The sequence below is a fragment of the Vigna radiata genome, unplaced genomic scaffold (assembly GCF_000741045.1).
Source record: "Vigna radiata var. radiata cultivar VC1973A unplaced genomic scaffold, Vradiata_ver6 scaffold_273, whole genome shotgun sequence".
NCBI lineage: Eukaryota > Viridiplantae > Streptophyta > Magnoliopsida > Fabales > Fabaceae > Vigna > Vigna radiata.
The window spans coordinates 1-18,282 of NW_014543808.1; the positions used below are offsets into that span (position 1 = coordinate 1).

The 18,282-nt window shown below is 33.0% G+C and overlaps 2 protein-coding genes and 1 non-coding gene across 3 annotated transcripts; 1 reads left to right on the forward strand and 2 right to left on the reverse strand.

The window, feature by feature from the left end:
• Nucleotides 1-3,064: 3,064 nt before the first annotated feature.
• Nucleotides 3,065-4,544, reverse strand: LOC106754850 (peroxidase 5). The gene is made up of 2 exons (XM_014636916.2): nucleotides 4,093-4,544; nucleotides 3,065-3,990 (listed from the first exon to the last, which is right to left on the reverse strand). The coding sequence occupies exons 1-2, from the start codon at nucleotides 4,504-4,506 to the stop codon at nucleotides 3,235-3,237; spliced, it is 1,170 nt and encodes a 389-aa protein (XP_014492402.2). The 5' UTR covers nucleotides 4,507-4,544; the 3' UTR covers nucleotides 3,065-3,234.
• A 5,614-nt stretch (nucleotides 4,545-10,158) lies between these two features.
• LOC106754845 (autophagy-related protein 8i) lies at nucleotides 10,159-11,440 on the reverse strand. The gene is made up of 5 exons (XM_014636911.2): nucleotides 11,299-11,440; nucleotides 11,111-11,166; nucleotides 10,801-10,853; nucleotides 10,512-10,630; nucleotides 10,159-10,414 (listed from the first exon to the last, which is right to left on the reverse strand). Exons 1-5 carry the CDS (start codon nucleotides 11,336-11,338, stop codon nucleotides 10,314-10,316), a joined length of 369 nt encoding a protein of 122 aa, XP_014492397.1. The 5' UTR covers nucleotides 11,339-11,440; the 3' UTR covers nucleotides 10,159-10,313.
• Nucleotides 11,441-11,524: 84 nt separating this feature from the next.
• On the forward strand, nucleotides 11,525-11,597 carry TRNAF-GAA. Its single transcript has one exon. It is a non-coding gene; the product is annotated as a tRNA-Phe (tRNA).
• Nucleotides 11,598-18,282: the final 6,685 nt, after the last annotated feature.

Sequence of the window (18,282 nt, forward strand, 5' to 3'; positions counted from 1 at the left end):
CCGACCCCATCACCATTTTCATCACACTCCTTTTAGCTACCGTATAGCTATCACTCTTCCCCCCGATGACACTAATGGCCAATCCACCATTGTCGTGTGACCTGCAACCGAAACAAAGCCAAGATTCAAAGCCAGCACCCAGAAAACATTACGTGATCACAACCGAAGAGTAAAATGTAGTTTCCTCTTTCAGTTTCTTGAATCAGAACAAGTTTTGTAGAATTTTTTTTTTCACAGAAAGTTGTCCCAAACTCTGATTCATCTCATCTGCAAAGAAAGGATAACCCAGTCTCCCTGAGTTGTGCACGGTGCTCCTCATCGNATTTCTCTTGGCCACAACGTCATCACTATTCTATTCTCTTCCAGACCTATANGTATAACCCCTAACCCAGGGGATACCACCACGGCTTCATCCACCATCACCTTCAAACCATTCCATTCACTCTTTAAAATCTCCACTCCTCGAACTTTTCCGTAACGCCATCACCCTCAATCAGCATTATGCAAAGTCACAAAAATAAAACCAATCAAAAAAAAAAGAAAAGAAGAAGAAGGAGCCAACCAAATATCCAAACACAAACCACAAGAACAAAGAACAGTTGTCAGCACCCACACACAATATCATACCATCATCAAACCGATTCCCCAACCCCATTCCAATTTCTTTTCGCTAAGGTAAATTTCCATATACCTTCACCAAAGCTAAACAGTTTTNACAATTTACACCCCCCTCATTGCTTCCAAATCCGATCACGGTCCTAAGGGAGAAGAAGAAATAGAGAAACGAGTGAGTTTTCCGATTGCAAGGTCCAGTGGCAGTGTGAGTGACGATTAGGGGTTGTAATGTTAGCAACCCTGTGAGGACGCAACCTTAGTCGCCGGCGATGTCGGGACTGGTGTGCTGCGGTGGCCGGCGGCGCTCGAGGGTAAAAAACCCCACCCCTGGGACGAGTCGCGAAGAGGAAGGGAGAGGGTGGCCGGCGATAAGGTTGTTGGCCGGACGTTGGCAGGTGCGCCAGCGTCGCTGGGGCTGATCGACTCCATGAACGGCGGCATGGTGACCGGTGATGGCGCGGTGGCTATCATGTGGAGACGAAGGTGTGGATGGAGTCGGTAGTTCGTTGCAGCGGCTGGCCGGAGGGAATCGCCGGCTGAGACGGTTGCTTCGGAGTTTGCTAGCCAAGAACGAGGAGGAAACCTTAGGGGCTGAGATGGTGGCCGGATTAGGAACTGAGGATTTGGGGATCACTTTGGTTCACACTGGAGGAATTGAATGAGAGCCCTTCTGAGGGTTTTGGGGGTCTGAAGAAACCCTAATGGGTTTAGGGTAATGGAATTGGGCCCCCTTTTGGGTCAAACAATTTATTTTCCTTATGCAGCCCTTATTTTCCTTTGCACCACCCCATTTACTTTTGGGCTTAGACCTGGTCCGGTTTCGAGTTCATTTTCCTTATGCAGCCTTTGTTTTCCTTTGCGCCATCCCATTTCCTTTCGGGCTTAGGCCCGGTCTAGTCTTAAGTCTAAATTTCTCTTGGCAGTTTTTTTTTTTTTTTTCCTTTCTAACACCCCTTTCTACTTGGGCTTAGACCCAACTTATTCTCTTGTTTATTTAACTTGAATACCCTCATTTCCTCATTTTGACACCTTTTTTTTATTATTTATCTTTTATCTTAGTTTGTTTTTATTATCTACCCATTAAAAATGCTTTTTTTTTCATAATACAAAATATATAAAATAAAATAAAATAGAATTATAATATATATATGTATTTTTTAAATTAAAATAATAAAATATTCTAAAGGTTTAAGCGTGTGTGTGATTATTCGCATCAGCCTCGCGTTAAAACTTTTTCCCTTTTAATAAAATAAAAATATTTTGAAAAGGTTCAAGCACACGTGCGACCGCTCGCGTAGGCCTTGTGCGGAAAACCTTTTCCTTTTCTTTTACAAAAAAAAATTTCAAAAAAAAAAACAAATAAAAAAGGTTCAAGCACACGTGCGACCCCTCGCGTAGGCCTTGTGCGGAAAGCCTTTTCCTTTTCTTTTACAAAAATTAAAAATCAATTAAAAAAATTTTGAAAAGGTTTAAGCACACGTGCGACCGCTCGCGTAGGCCTTGTGCTGAAAACCTTTTCCTTTTCTTTTACCGAAATTAAATAAAAATCTTTTCCTTTTCTTTTACCAAAATTAAAAGTTAAATAAAAATACTTTGAAAAGGTTTAAACACACGTGCGACCGCTCGCGTAGGCCTTGTGCTAAAAAACCTTTTCTCTTTTATATAAAAATACCAAAAAAAATATAAAATCTTCAAAAACTAAAAAAACATCGTCAAACAACAATTTTTCTTAAAGAACTACGTAACCCTGATTTCTCAGTCCAACTGAGAATACGTAGGAGCAAGGTCAATCCTTGTCGGGCACAAAAAAAGCAAAAAAATATTTCGTTTTCTTTAGTTTTATTTTTTTTTAGGGGAAATTAAACATTTTGCAAACCATATTGAATTTGCGTATTTAATTAAAGGTACTGCCTTAGGGCAGGCGTTGTGGGGGTGCTAACACCTTTCCCACACGTAACCGACTCCCGAACCAGAATCTGGTTTTTTTTTTTTGCAGACCGCCTTATCTTTTTTATGGTTTTTTTCCATAGTTTTCCAGAATAAACTATGGTGGCGACTCCAAATCTCTTTTTTCCAAAACTTATTAATCATTTTTGGATCATCGTCGTCCCGTCGCGATTACCAAATGTCATTTTTAGGATGATTAGACTCTTTCATTTGAAATTCACTGAATCTTCACGACTTAGCTTATTTTTCTAATTGAAATTGTTTTTACCTAAATACTAATTTCTTTCCCAAATTTGTCCCTCAATAACATAAACTTTTAAATTGCAAGATTTTAATAATAATTATATAAAAAGGATTATACATGTTTGGAAAGTATTTCCACTGGTGGAAAATGGATTTAAAACATTTGTCATTCAATATTAGCATTGTAAAAATCAACGTTGTTGATATTTTTATAAATAAAATCAACAATTTGAGGTCGGACACGAAAAAAACAGAAAACCAAATTTTTCAATTGAATGGGTTACAAATATAGAATTGAATTGAATTTGGAGAAGATTACAGACAAGGGTGAGTTAGTTTAAAAGAAGGAAAAGAATGGAAAGAATGAAGAAATATATATTTGGAGATATATGAACAATTGAGTAAAATTAGGAGAGCGGATGTGCAGAGTCAATTAACGAGGGAACAANGNGTCCTGATCTCGCCCTGTGAACCGGTGAGGACGTCAATGGAACCCATANGGACCATTGCCTTAGCAAACTTGCGAGCCCAGACTGAGGAATGTTTAGCATTGGTGAGTACCATTGGCCTGGTTGAGGGGCTGGCGAGCAACGTCTGATCCGAGGTAAGCAAACCNCGGTGGTTCTTCAGCTCTGTGTAGTATTTGTTGTCCAAACGGTTAGGAGTGGATGCATCAAGAGGCACCGTGTTATCGCTCCCTGGTGGACACTTGGGTTTCAAGGACGTAGCATATTTGGAATCCATGGAGGGATCTTGAGGAAAGGTGGCATTGAAAGAGTGCAAGCGGTCGGAGAAGGAGGAACAGTGTGACACACCAATAGAATGGGCTCCAGAAAGTGTCACCATTTCATCTGCAGACAACCCTTTTTGTCGGAAGTTATCAATGAGTTGGTCTGCGTTGAGAGTTGGAAGGGGCAGTTGTGATGCTTCGTCTCTGATGGAGACACGACCATCTCTGCGTCCAGCTGGCACTGCGTAGTTTATGCCTCCAACTTTGTTGGCGCTGTCTCGAGCAGCAAAAGCGAGAATGTCTGCACAGGACACGGTGTGTGGACACTCTGCCTCTATTTGGGCCTTGGCTTCGTCGATGACATGGAAGCCTCGTAGACTTGGGTTGTTGGCAGGGTGGTCTCTCTCTGATGGGTTCCCCGGTGTTGATTCCAACAGCACAGAACCATCACAGCCCTGCATGTGTATAACGTATAATTATAGCAATTCATTTTAATGTATTTGATTTCACTAATAAACTCATTAACTAGATACTGATGAAGAAGATGAAGTGCTTACCCTCACAAAACAATCATGAAAATGCATTCTGATCAAACCAGCAGCTATGCCTGGGTTGAGAGAAACGGCTTTCTCCACAGCGCTTCTTACTATTGCCTCCGCAGAAGGACACGTGGTTTTGTAAAAATCAAGCTTCAAAGATGCGGAGGCTGATGGGAAAATGAAGAGAATTAGAAAGAAGGTTGAGAGCATTAGATGGAGGTGTGAAAATCCAGCCATTAGAGGGAGTGTAGAGTATGAATGAGAGAAAGTATATGTTTGAGAGAAGAGGGAAGAGAGAATTGTATTTATAGGTTGAGAAATGTTGTGAAAGGTGAGAGTAGCTCTTACTTTTTGAACCAAAACCGTGTCTTTGGCTGTAGCCTGCAGCGTTAGATGCTGCTTCAAGCAATCCGACTTTGAAATATTCGTCATTTGGATAATATGACTACTTGCTTTGCTGCATCAGCCACCTGACCTGCCGGAGAATTTGTCTATTCTTTGATTCATGCCTTTAATAATTGACTATGACATTTCACATGGTTTGATTAAGTAAGACCTTTTTTGCTATTAATACATGGAAGACCTGGTAAGGGCAATGACGATTTCTTTTTCAAACATCTAATTACAACAACAATAACCTGTGTCTTCTGTCACAACACAAAATATAAAAATTTAATCCATGTAGTATTGAAATGTTTACTAAATCATCTAGTATTAAAATGTTTACTAAATATTAAAGAAGAGAAATTCTTACTATCTCACTACAATATATATAGTCTATATGATTAGATGCCATTAATTATAACTAATTAAATGTTTTTTTAATTTTTTTTCAAAGCCAACTCCATTATATCTTTCAGAATGTAAAGACATGATTATATAACATGAAACTTAACACTTTTACCAAAATTCCTGTATGCAAACCATCCAGCTACTGTTACTACTGTTGTTCTCGTACATAAAATTTCGCAAAACTTAGATATTTAGATACGTACAATCGTTCGGTAACTATCCACTACTTGAATTCGTGTTATCATGAGATTTGTTAAGAATGGTTTTTATTTTTTAAAAATCGTAATGTATATAAAAACAACATTTAAGCTTGTTTGCTTGCTGCCTAGAAAATTTTGTGGTGGGGTACCTTTGGGAGAATATGACAAAACTCTATTCAAAATCTCCGAGTTCAGAATAGGTAATGGTGGCTATATTTTTACAAAAGTAAAAGGAATTATAGTAATTTCAACGAGCACAGGTACAAAGACAATCTCAAATGTTTTTTATGTACCTGATATTAATAAAAATTTGTTAAGTGTAGGTGAGTTGATAGAAAAGGAATTTAAAGTGTTCTTTGAACATCAACATTGTCTTATTTATGACATTGCTAGTCGGGAGGCTCTAAGGGTTAAAATGAGATGTAAAAGTTTCTCATTTGATCCAACAAAGGAGGAGCATGAAACCTATTACACTAAAGTCAATCTCACATAACTCTGCACAAGAGACTTGGTCATTGTCATATAGAAAGAATGTTGAAAATACAAAAGAACGACATGTCAAGAGGTGTACCAACACTTTCTGATAATTTGTCAAATTGTAATGTTTGTCAATTTGGTAAAAAACAGAAAGTTGCAGCTAATTCACACTGGTATGCATGACCTCAAAAAACACCATCAATACAAGGTAGTCTATATTTTGTACTGTTCATAGATGATTTTACAAGAATGTGCTGGATTTTTTTCTTGAAATTCAAGCATGAAGTGGTTGGACTATTTATGAAGTTCAAGAAAATGGTGGAATCTAAAAGTGGCTACAAGATTCCGTTTCTAAGATCAAACAATGGGAAGGAGTATACATCAACAAAATTTAATCAATTTTGTGAAGAAGCAGGAATGCGAAAGGAGAGACGGATATTTGAGGGAGATGGCTAGATGCATGTTGCATGAGAAGGAGCTGCCTAAAACATTTTGGGCAAAGGCGGTTAATACAATAGTTTTCTTGCAAAATCAACTTTCAACCAAGGCCTTGAAAAGATAAAACTCCATTTGAGGCTTGGTATGTGTATAACTTCTCTAACCTTTCTTAAAGTATTTGGTTGTGTCTGTTTTGCATATGTTCCTCAAGTTAAGCATGACAAACTTGATAGGAAGGGAATTTCGGCCACCTTTGTGGGTTACAGTTTTGTTTCACAAACCTATAAAGTGTATCATTCTTAAACCAGAATGATGACTATCACTAGAGATGTACATTTCAATGAAGGTCATTAATTGGATTGGAAGAACTCACAAAGCACAACTGAATTCTTTCCAAATATAGGAGATAACCATCCTGGAGAACAAACCATAGAACTGTTGCAAGATGAATTAAAAGATGATCCTCCAATCAGAGGAACTAGGATATTGTCTGACATCTATCTAAGATGTAATGTAACAATTTGTGAACCTGCGAGCTATGAGGAAGCACTAGAACTCCCAAAATAGAAAAATGCAATTCAGGAGGAGACGTATGTGATACAAAAAAACAAAATGTGAGAGCTAGTTGACAAGCCCGAAAACAGAGAAGTCACGGGAGTCAAATGGGTTTTCAGAACAAAGCTTAATGCAGATAGCTCAATCAACAAATACAAGGACATGCTTGTGGTTCAAGGACATGTACCTCTTGTGTCTAGATTCGATACAATCAAATTGGTGCTAACTGTAATTGTGCAAAGGGGTTGGAAAATATTTCAATTAGATGTCAAATTAACTTTTTTTAAATGGAGTTCTAAATGAAAAAGTATATATGGAGCATTCGGTGGGATTTGTGAAGCATGATGAAGAAGATAAAGTTTATCTACTAAAAAAGACCCTATATTGCCTAAAACAAGCACAAAGGACCTAATACAATAGGATAAATTATTACCTATTAAGCACATGTTTTACAAAAAGTTTATATGAGTTCACTCTTTATGTGAAACATAAGGGGAATAACTTTCTCATAGTTTCCCTCTATGTTAATGATCTTTTAGTAACTGGAGAAGACAAAAAGTTGGTTGAGGAGTTCAAGGAAGAAATGACGCAAGCTTTTGAAATGCAGATCTTGGTCTCATGACCTATTTCTTGGAATTGAGATCAACCAAAGTGGGAACGAAGTGTTAATTTGTCAAAGAAAATATGCAAAGAAAATTTCAAATGGAGGAGTGAAAAGCAGTTAGCACACCAATGAATCAAAGGGAGAAGTTCATTAAGGAAGATGTTGCTGATAAAGTTGATGAAGGATATTATAAGAGCTTAATTGGATGTCTAATGTACCTTACTGCAACAAGGACAGACATTCTATTTGCTTTAAGTCTCTTATCTCGATTTATGCATTGTGCTAGTGAAATGCATTTAAGAGCAGCCAGAAGAATATTGAAGTACGTGAAAGGCACAGTTGATTATGGTGTCAAATTTGAGAAGTGTGCAGAATTCAGGTTGTGTAGATCTTCGAATAATGATTGGAATGGATCTTATGATGACATGAAAAGTATTTCAGGGTATATAATTCGCTTATGCGACATGATTGTTCGCTCAGTAGTGTTCTTCAACACGCTTTAGCGCATCTTCTTTGTGCTTGAGCGTATTTTCTTCTGTTTTACATTTTTTTTCTCCCATGTATAGTTGATGCTTTGCTTAGTTTTGTAATGGAAAGCATTCTCTCTTTTTCTAAGAGTTTTTTTTTTTCCTTTCCTTGCCTCATGCTTCTATAGTTTTCTAGTTTTCTTTTTACACCTTTTCACAAAGTGTCTCAAATATCCACTTGAATCAGAGCGAAATGTTGCTCATATGGAAGTGCAGATGTAACATAACTGTTTGAAGAGTTTTGTTGCACATCTATGGTTTCTTTTGATTTTGATTTCTGTTCTTGCTCTTTCTTCGTTTTGGTTTTCTTTTCTTTCTTTTTTTTCTTTGCCATCGTGAATGAAGAACTTGCTCATTCTTTTTCTTTACATAGTTTTCTTTACCTTCATCATCCAAGTGAAACCCTGCAATTTCTCTTGTTTCTTTTGTTTAGAACTCTAACAAATATCATTCATGGAATAGATCTTTTATTACAACCTTAAGAACAAAGACTAAACTTGAGTTTGTAGATGGTTTTGCTATTGAACCTACCAAGGAAGCTCCTACATACCTAGCCTGAAAGAAATGTAATATCATAGTTGTTTCTTAGTTTGTACATTCAGTTTCTTCTCCCATAAGACAAAGCATTTTATAGATGGACCGAGATATGGGATGATCAAAGTCCAAATTCTTCCAAGGAGATTTTTTAAGAATTTTTAAACTACAAACGGAGACTTCTTCTTTAAGATAAGGATACCTAACTGTTACAAAGTTTTCACAAAGCTGAGATTTATTTGGGATGAAATAGATAATTTTAGGATTGAACCTTCTTGCAGCTAACCTACAAAATGCTATTGTGGAATGGTTCTTTAATCAATCAAAGAAAGACCGAAGATCATACCATGTAATTTTTGAGAGGGCTGAATGACCAATACAGCGATGTCAAGTCGCATGTTCTCCTTATGGATTACATTCCTCCTATTACTAAGTATTTTCCTATGTTGCTCAACAGGAAGACAAGTTATTGGAAACAATTTATTCATCGGACCCAAACTTAAGGTCAATGTTGTTGCCACCATTAAATGTTCTTATTGTGTAAGAAATGGTCATACCGAATCTGTGTTATAGGAAATGGTTTTCCTAATAATAGAAACACCAGAAATAATATTAGCAAACAGATATGCTCTCAGTGTGGTAAGAATGGTCATACCATGGATATTTATTACAAGAAACATGATTTCCCACTTGGATCGAAATTTTATAATAATAACAGTTTTTGTCAATAATCTTGACACTAAACAATAAACTATATTGGAATCTCTACAAAATTCTAGAGATCGAAACTTCCGGTTATCCTAGCAACAATACCAAGCCCTGATGTATGAGGAGCTAGCAGTTTTAAAAAGAATAATATATGGACCATCACTTCTTTATCAAAAGACAAGAATGTCATCGACTATAAATGGGTGTACGAGATCAAGTATAATATCTTTAGCTGCTTTGGCATCTCAAATAATTAGATGTTAAAACATTTTTCTTCATGAAGATTTGCATGAAGAAGTTTATATGAAAATTCCCCAAAGATTAAGTCATGCTTTGATTTATTTCCTACCGTGGCAGGTGTTTAGAGGATTTGGGTTCCTGTCTCTCATCTTCCTGTAGCTAATTGCCAACGTGCGGTATTAATGTCTCTTTTAAATTGGCATTGCAGCATGAGATTAGAAAACTAATCCTGGGCATTCTTTATGTTTCTTCATGTTTTTAAAAAGAACGAGGGCGTTGAGGGTTCCGCTTTTAATTATATGAAACGAGACAGAATCATGATATACAGCATAGGCTTAACAAGTTGATTTAGCATTGAGATCAAACAGAGAGAAGGATTGAATATTGATAAAATAAACCCACGGAATGATGATGTCAGTTTCCCTTAGATAAAGCATATATACTACAAATGGCTGACAAATATATGATAAGCGAACATTTGTTTCCCGTTTGCCTTAAACAACTGAAAAGTGGCCAATATAGTAGATAGAGTTTTACTATACCAACCAAAATAATGGTCTAAACTCTGAAGAGATGATGGAATTCTTCCATATTTTTGCCACACTCAGGGTATTATAGACTGTTTCCTGTGGATTAATGATCATCCACTCTTAACCCATATTGACATATTGACCAAATGTTTCCGCAATATAATTATTTAAAATTTCCGAAGATAAGTGAGCTTGGAGTCTGAATAATATATGAAAGAAGAAGAGCATATAAAGGAAAAGAAGAAAAAAAACTCAAATTATTGTCTGAAGATTTTTAGATTGAAGATGATGATGGGATGATTTCATATATGGGTTTGCTTTTTACTTATATTTTCCAAATTTCCCCATATTGGATAAAAAATATGCAAGAGCAAAATATCCACAAAATTATCATCTTAAGGTAAGGTTGAGTTAAAGGTTTTATTCATAACTTCTGTCCCAAATCTCCTCGTGTGTCTCCTTGAAAGAAACCCAACAAAAAATCATAAACTAGTTATTGTATTGTCAAGGTTATCCAGAACAGAACAAACAATGATAAGTTCCATGCCATGTAACAAATTTGTACAAGGTTTTCTTGATCGTAGTTACATAACAAAGTCAGAGTTGGACATAATAGTGTACAGGGTGCAACAGTTTACATTATGTACGAGCCAAAGGTTTTTTCGGTGCTATAATACATGTAAAGATATCCATCCTCATCCTTGAATGATCCGTAGACAGAGTCCATCACACTAGCTACAATAATCACAAACAAAGAAATTTAAGAACTCCCAGTAACAAATGTAAGTTGAATAAGAAGTAAGAAACCATTGAGCTCACAGGGCAAGCTTACCAGTTTGAGGCAAGGTATTCTTCACAAAAACAAAGAGCGCTTTCCCAGGGGGCAGACTAAGTCTGGAACTCAAAATATGAATGAAATGCCCAACAGACAAGTCTCGAGGAACGAGGTATCTATCAGAAACATTAAAAACCATAATCATGATTTCAATTCACGTACAGATATTACTAATATTTTATAATTCATTTATAAATGTAATCACATATGTTCCTAATTCAATTTATATATGGCTGTAGTTGTTATCTCTTATGATGATTCCAATTATGCTAGCGGCTGATCTTACTTTTTCTTCTCCAACTCAGGCAGATCGCATTTGGCATATCTTTCCACAATCACCTGCAGAAGAAAATGAACAACCGATTAATAAAGGGAGCAATTTAGGGCAACGGAAAACATGTTCACCGTTAGCGTCTGCTTGTATAAATATTTGGCGAGTGAATCGTTTGTTACAAAAAGTAGAGTTCAATGATAAACGGAGCAACGAGTATTCATCCACAAAGGCAGATTAAATATTGCTAAAACAAATATTGAATCATTAAAAATTATTGGCTAAATTAAAAGAGAAGTGCGATTAGAACGGAGAAGGGGCTTACGGGGACTCGATCGGGGTATTTGGCCACAATTTCTCGCGATTGTTCAAGCCTTTGTTCTGCGAAGAAATTATATAAAATGGTTTCAACAAGTCAACGCTTGACAATATTAATAGTAATAATAACAGATTTGATTGAATCGTAACAGAGATAAGAGGAGTTTGGAGAGAATGAAGAGAAATTGAACGCACCGAAGGTATACTCATCCCTGAAACTTGAACTTCCTCCCATTGTTAGGTTGTTGTGGAGCTGAAGCAACTGGAGATAGAACGAGAGAAAGAACGGTGTGAAATTTCTTTCAATAATCCTAAACACGTATCAGCAAGGACAAAACGTTCACGTTTCAGATAGGGACGTAGATTACACGTCATATTATCTGTATATAATTAAATATAGTATTAAAACTTGCACATCTAAGCGGGGATAGCTCAGTTGGGAGAGCGTCAGACTGAAGATCTGAAGGTCACGTGTTCGATCCACGTTCACCGCATTTAATGTAATTTAAATTATAAATGTTTTCTTTTTTTAGATAATTTTCGATCCACGTTCAGTAATGCTTTTACACAGTTATAAATGACTAATCACCATTCTATTATTATTATTATTTAAATTACTTATTATGATACTTTTACTTTCATCAAGAGATCATTAGTTTTTATCCTGGATATTTGTATTTTAATATCATTTCAGTCTTAGTTGATCTAAAATTGAATTTGTGTTAGAAATTTTTCCTTTCAAATATTACATAACGAAATGTTTTTTATTTATTAATTATCTTAAATTTTCAGAAGTTTAAAAAGCATTATATAGTTAAAAAAAGGTTTATTTTTAATAATTTTATTTTAGTTCTTTAATATTTTAAAAAATATATTATTATGCTACGCTTGTTTTCGTTTTAAGTTAATATTCAATTACTTTACTTTTTAGAACATTACACCTTTGTTGTAATAAGTAACATTTATTTTCTTAATATAATAAGAGTAGTTTACACTGTGAATATATTCGTTGAATTTATTACAATGTTATTTTATTCGATTAATAGATCTTTAACCGTTGTATTCTATTCTTTTTATTTTATGAATTTATTTTTGTATTATTCTACTTTTTTATTTTTTGAATTTCTTTTTGTACTATTCTACTTTTTTTATTTTTTGAATTTATTTTTTTACTATTTTAAAAGGTTTTTTACCGATAAAAATATTTTATATATATAAAATCATATTCATTTTTTATTTTATCCAAAATAAAACTTTGCTTATATCCTAATAATTTGAAGTGTAAATCTTTTATAATTTTTAAAGTAATTATTACGATATTATTTTTTAAAAAAAAAATTAAACATAATCATAGTCATTTGATATTTTTAATTTTTCTTTTTTATATTTATTTTACCATGATATCTACATAAATTTATTCTACTTATTTATTTATTTTATTTTTTAATTGTTTGTTATTTATATTTATTCTGCTACCATATGTAGATAAAATATATTGTACTTTTTTATCTATTTATTTTATTTTCAAACTATTTTTTATACTATTTTTATTTTTAATTTTATCCTTTTATAATTTTTAATTAATTGATCATTTAATAAATTATTATAGAAAACCCTATATTTAAATTATAAATATTTTTATACTATTTTTTCATTTTTAATTTTATCTTTTTATAATTTACAATTACTTTATCATCAATAAAATAAAATTTAGAAACATATATTTTAGCTTTATTTCCTAAAATAATATTATTTTAAAAAATAGTTTATGTATATATATATATATATATATATATATATATATATAAAATAAAAACTTTTTATAATACCATATAAAAAAAATAGTTTCCCTAAAAAGCTATTTTACTATTTTATTTATTTAATATGTTCTTAAACTTTACCATAAAAATAACAATATATTTCAATTCCATAATTTATTATCTAATAAATTATTATTTTAGTTCTTAGTAGAATTATTTTTTTCTTAAATTTAAAATTTTCACGTCAATTTTCAAGAGGTTAATTAGGTATAAAATTTGAATTATATTATTAATCAATTTAATTTTTGATACACAATCCTAAAAATTATTTTAAAATTATTTTAAATTTTAAAATGAAAAAATAATATACACACATTTTAATTATTATTAAAAAAATAATATATTTTGAATATATTTATTATTAAAAGATAACTTATATTAAAGTATGAATTCATTTATTCTATATTGTTTTTTCTCATTCATAATTTCTAATGATTTTATCATTTAATAAATTATTAAATAATAACTTATACTAAAGTATTAATTATTTTCTATATTATTTTTTCATTTTTAATTTTATCTCATTATGATTTCTTATTATTTTGATCATTTAATAAAATTAAATTTAGAAGAAAAAAAATATTGATAGGGAGAGCTACGTAAAACTAAACCCATATCTCAGATTTGTGTTCTTTATGATAATAATAAAAATGCTTTATAGTTTCTTGCACATTTATATGGCAAAATTGTTGATTGATTATATTTGTATATGTGTTTGAACTATCTGTGATATGTATTCATTGTTTGATAATGAATCAGTAGATAAAACACTTTGCACTTTTCATATCTGTATGAATTAATCGATTACACTGTTTACATAATCGGTTAGATTCATCAGATTTTAGTACATGCTTAACTATGACAAAACATCAAGTTTTAACCAATTATATCATGAATATAATCGATTAAATTTCGTGGTAATGTATGCATATGTTTACTAAGTGCATTGATGTGTTTTTGAATGATTACGTTTTCAAAATGCTTAAGTTTGAAACTTAACCGATTACATTAATTTCTTAATCAGTTAAATTGTGTTTTAAATGAAAACAGTTTTCATGAACAACCATAAATGTCACAACGGTTATATTTTTAAACACTGTGACATATATGTTTTGGTTAATCGATTGCATGCGTTGCTTAATTTGTTAAATGCTCTCAAATTTGAATCTGTTAATGCTGAATGAATTGATTAACTGATTGCATTATATGTGTAATTGATTAAAATGAATCTGACATGAGAAATCTATAAATAGATGCATTGCTCTTTGTATTCAACAACTTTTATGATTCATAACTTTCATATCAAATTTGTTTGTTGAGATTTATTACAGTAGCGTCCTAATTGTTTCAAGAATCAAGATTGTCATATTTGGAAATCCATAAAGATTCTTTGAAGAACTTTGAGCTTCAACATTTTTTATCATACTTGCACATTTAGGTGTACTTTCTGGAAATCAGAGTTATCTCCAATCAAAGGCTCATTGTGTTCCCTGTTGTTGCGGCCAGGAAGAGAACTTAAAGAAGTTCTAGTGACTTAAAGTAGGGTATCTCTAAGGGTTTACAGAAAGAGGTTGTTCTTTCTGGGTATCTGCTTGATTTAGAGTTGAGAGAATAATACATTGAGAGGGTTGTTGATGAGCTGTCGCAACCCATACAAATTTGATTGCATAATAAAAAATGCAGTATAGCTAGGGAATGACCCCTAGGTCGTCTCACAAGGACCAACTGCGGTTCGAGACTTAGGTCTAACACGAAAAGGGGGGGTTTGAAAAGGTTTCACCATGCACGAAAATGAAATTAAAACAATAAAAACGAAACTGCTACAGTAATTACGAAAATTCACGCTGGAACTAGACAGCTCTGACCTTTGCTCAATGTTTTACCCATAACTTTTTCTACATAGCTCTAAATGAGATGAGGTTTTTTTTTCCTGGAAAGTAGACTCAATTATCTTTCATGTGATATATAAAACGTAGCATTTGGACCTCTGGTGTGGTTGCAGTAATTTTTTTAAAATCGAGTCTAGAGAGTGAAAATTCTAAACCAAATACTAGACTAAACAAATATCTAAACACAGTTAAAACTATTAAAATGCAACACTTAAAAAATGAAAAACAACTCAAGATGCAATGTAAAATATTTNAAANCAAAAAAANTAAANAAGCCTAATTTTCTTCTAGTAATTAACGTGACACATGCACCAATTAAAAGAAGTTGCAATTGATTTTCCATGTTAAAGACCGTGACCTTCTATTTTAATTCTATTGAGAGCGTGAATGAAACAACAATTATTAAAAAGATAGAAGCTGCAGAGTAAAGAAACGTTTAACATNAAAGACTCATCTAAGTGGCGGCTAGCTATTGTTGGAGCTCTCCATCCCGAGATGCNTCCGCTGTTCACACCTCCATAATACATCAACAAGATTTCTTCAATTAAAATCAGCCCCTCTCATCCAAGATTAATCAACTACGTTCACGTGAGTGCCGCGCTTCTGGAACAAAGAAATGAAATCAAAGCTTCATGTACTAAAACCAAATGATTGACCACGTCCAGCTTTTCTCTCCAAAAGAATTCGGTTCTGCTGCTGCCTTTATCAATTGAAAATCCACAAAGTTCTATCTAGGTGGCGGCTACAATTTTTTTATTCAATGAAAAACTAAAGCTCTTGCACCAAAATTAAAGAAATGAAAAGTGCTTCTTTTTATTCATCCCATGAAAGACAAAAAGCACCGAGAATCACAATTCTGCGTCGAGAAAAATATTCTAGCACCTAGCTACCGTGCATTAGCTTTCTAATTGAAAACACAAAGAAAGAAAAGTAAATAAATTGCAGCTTCTTCAACCATTATCCAGAGCATGAATATTCAAAGTAAATTCCATGAAAATAACGTTCCCAGCCCACATAGAATCTGCCAAGAATGAGACCAGCCTGTCCTCTCTCCTTTCCAATCCCAAGGGTCTTGTATCCTTAAAAATAGGTGGGGTCCACCTCTAAAAGAAACCCTAGGGTTAGGCCAAGTGTCCCACAAAATTGGGCCTTTACATTTTTGCCACTAAAATGGTCCATTGCACATAATGTTAATTAAAGTTTCTAGACAACTAAGTTACAATTTAATTAAAATTTGAGTTGCCCAATTGTAGAGTCTTCAATTTATTTTCCTCCTTCCTAATGCTCCAAAATATGTCTCCAATATTTTTCCTGTAATTAAAAATGCAAATAATTAGCTCAAAAAATTCAAATTAATTAAAATTAGAATTTCCGGTCAAATTAAGCATAATTAAGAAAAACGGGAAAATACCGGACAATTAAGCACAATTCCCTGATTAATTTTAGCACAATAAACTAAGTGAAATCAATAAAATATCGACTCATCAGTTGTCTTTGTATCTTGCTTGTAAGAACTCAATCAATATAGTGGATTCCTTACAATCTAAGGTTCATTGAAAGAAGACTGGACGTAAGTAGGTTAGCCGAATCAGTATATATCATTGCGTGAATCTCTTTCCTTATTGTTGGAAGTTCCACATCGACTAGAGATAAGGTCAACTTATAATATATAAATGAGGTGCAAGCCTCACCTTACAAGCCGGTTTTGTAGGGTTAAGTTAGGCTTTAAAACCCACTTTCTAATATCGTATCAGAGTCATCGTTAAAGCCTATCCTAGCGAGTTCTAAGTGGGCATTTCTGTTTCCACCCGTTGTCGGGCCGCTATTGGACCACCCAATTTCTACTATCACGCACGAGATGTCTATACCTCGACGTGAAGGGGGTGTGTTGGAAGTCTCACATCGACTAGAGATAAGGCCAATTTATAATATATAAATGAGGTGCAAACCTCACCTTACAAGCCGGTTTTGTAGGGTTCAGTTAGGTTTTAAAACTCACTTTCTAATACTTATACTTTTATATTGTTATTTATTCTTTATTAATTGCATTCTAAGAAATCTCAAAAGATTTTAAAAGAAAAAATTTTTATAAAAGGGACCAATCCACCCCCTTCTTGGAGACACTTGGTCTATCTTTTTCTAAAAATATATATTTTACTTTTATATTATTTAAGAAATAATATATATATTAACAATACAAGCTGGAATATAAAAATTTTTGTACATATGAATTTTTTTTTTCTTAATCAACTTAAATCATAATAGGCATTCTTAAAAGTTATTTTAAAAATTAATTAACTTTTAAAATAAATAAATAATTGCTTTTTTAATTTGTGTCTTTAAATGCAATTTAGCCATAACTAAAAAAATTATCTAATTTATTTTTAATATACTTATAATTAAAGAATAGTTTATATTTAAAGTAGGTTTAATGTATTTGGAAGTCCTTATTGTTACAGATTTGTATCAATTGGGTCCTCATATTTTGGAAGTACTCAATTCGGTCTCTATTTTAGTAAAATTGAGTCAATAATGGCCTTGCCGTTAAATAGCAATGGATGGCGTTAACTTTCTAGCGAAGTTACGTGCTGAGCTGTCCTTTAATTAACACGTGGCACAGTAAAATCTCATGTGGAAACCTTCTCCCCTTCTCCTTCCCCTTCCTTTTCCTCACCAACTCCAACCTCACCTTTTCCCCTGTTTGGGAAACTTTCTTCTCACCCTCCCACACTCACCTTTTCAACATCTACATCCATGCCTATCGCCCAATCCAACCGTCCGACGCACCTCTCGTGTCTCCCCATCTCTCATCATCGTCGTTGTCCTAGAGTAAGAAAATTAGCAGTAAGATGTATAGAACTATTGTTCTTTTGTGTTTGAGTCCCAACTTCCCTAGAGTTTTGGTAGGCTCAAGCATATCCCTAATCTACTTAATAATTCATTTCAAAGGTTTAGTTATAAAAAAAAAATACACTTCTAAATATTATAAATTTTTTTTTATATTCACTAGATTCATTTTTTACTCTAACTTCAAATTGTTAAATCTTGTAACTTTAATAAGACAAAAACAAAAAGTAAAAACTAACAAATCAATTATCTTTAGACATTTTATATCTACATAGTTATTTCATACATTGATTAGATAAATATAAAAAAAATAGAAAAGTCTAAGAATATAATAATTAGATGAGCAAAACAAAAAACATTAAACAATATTATCGATATTTTGATTAAATAAAAATATACATTAAAAGAATTATTCATATATGTATTAGACAATTTTTATAATAAATAAATAAATATATATATATATATATTATAGAAAAAAAATTTAAGACATAAAAAAATCCACTTTTTTAATAAATATTACACACAAATTTAAAATTATGTGTGATTGAACGTATAAATTAAATTAAATAGCTAAATGGAGGAGAGATGAAGTGTTATAAAAATAGAGTGAAAAGAAGAGA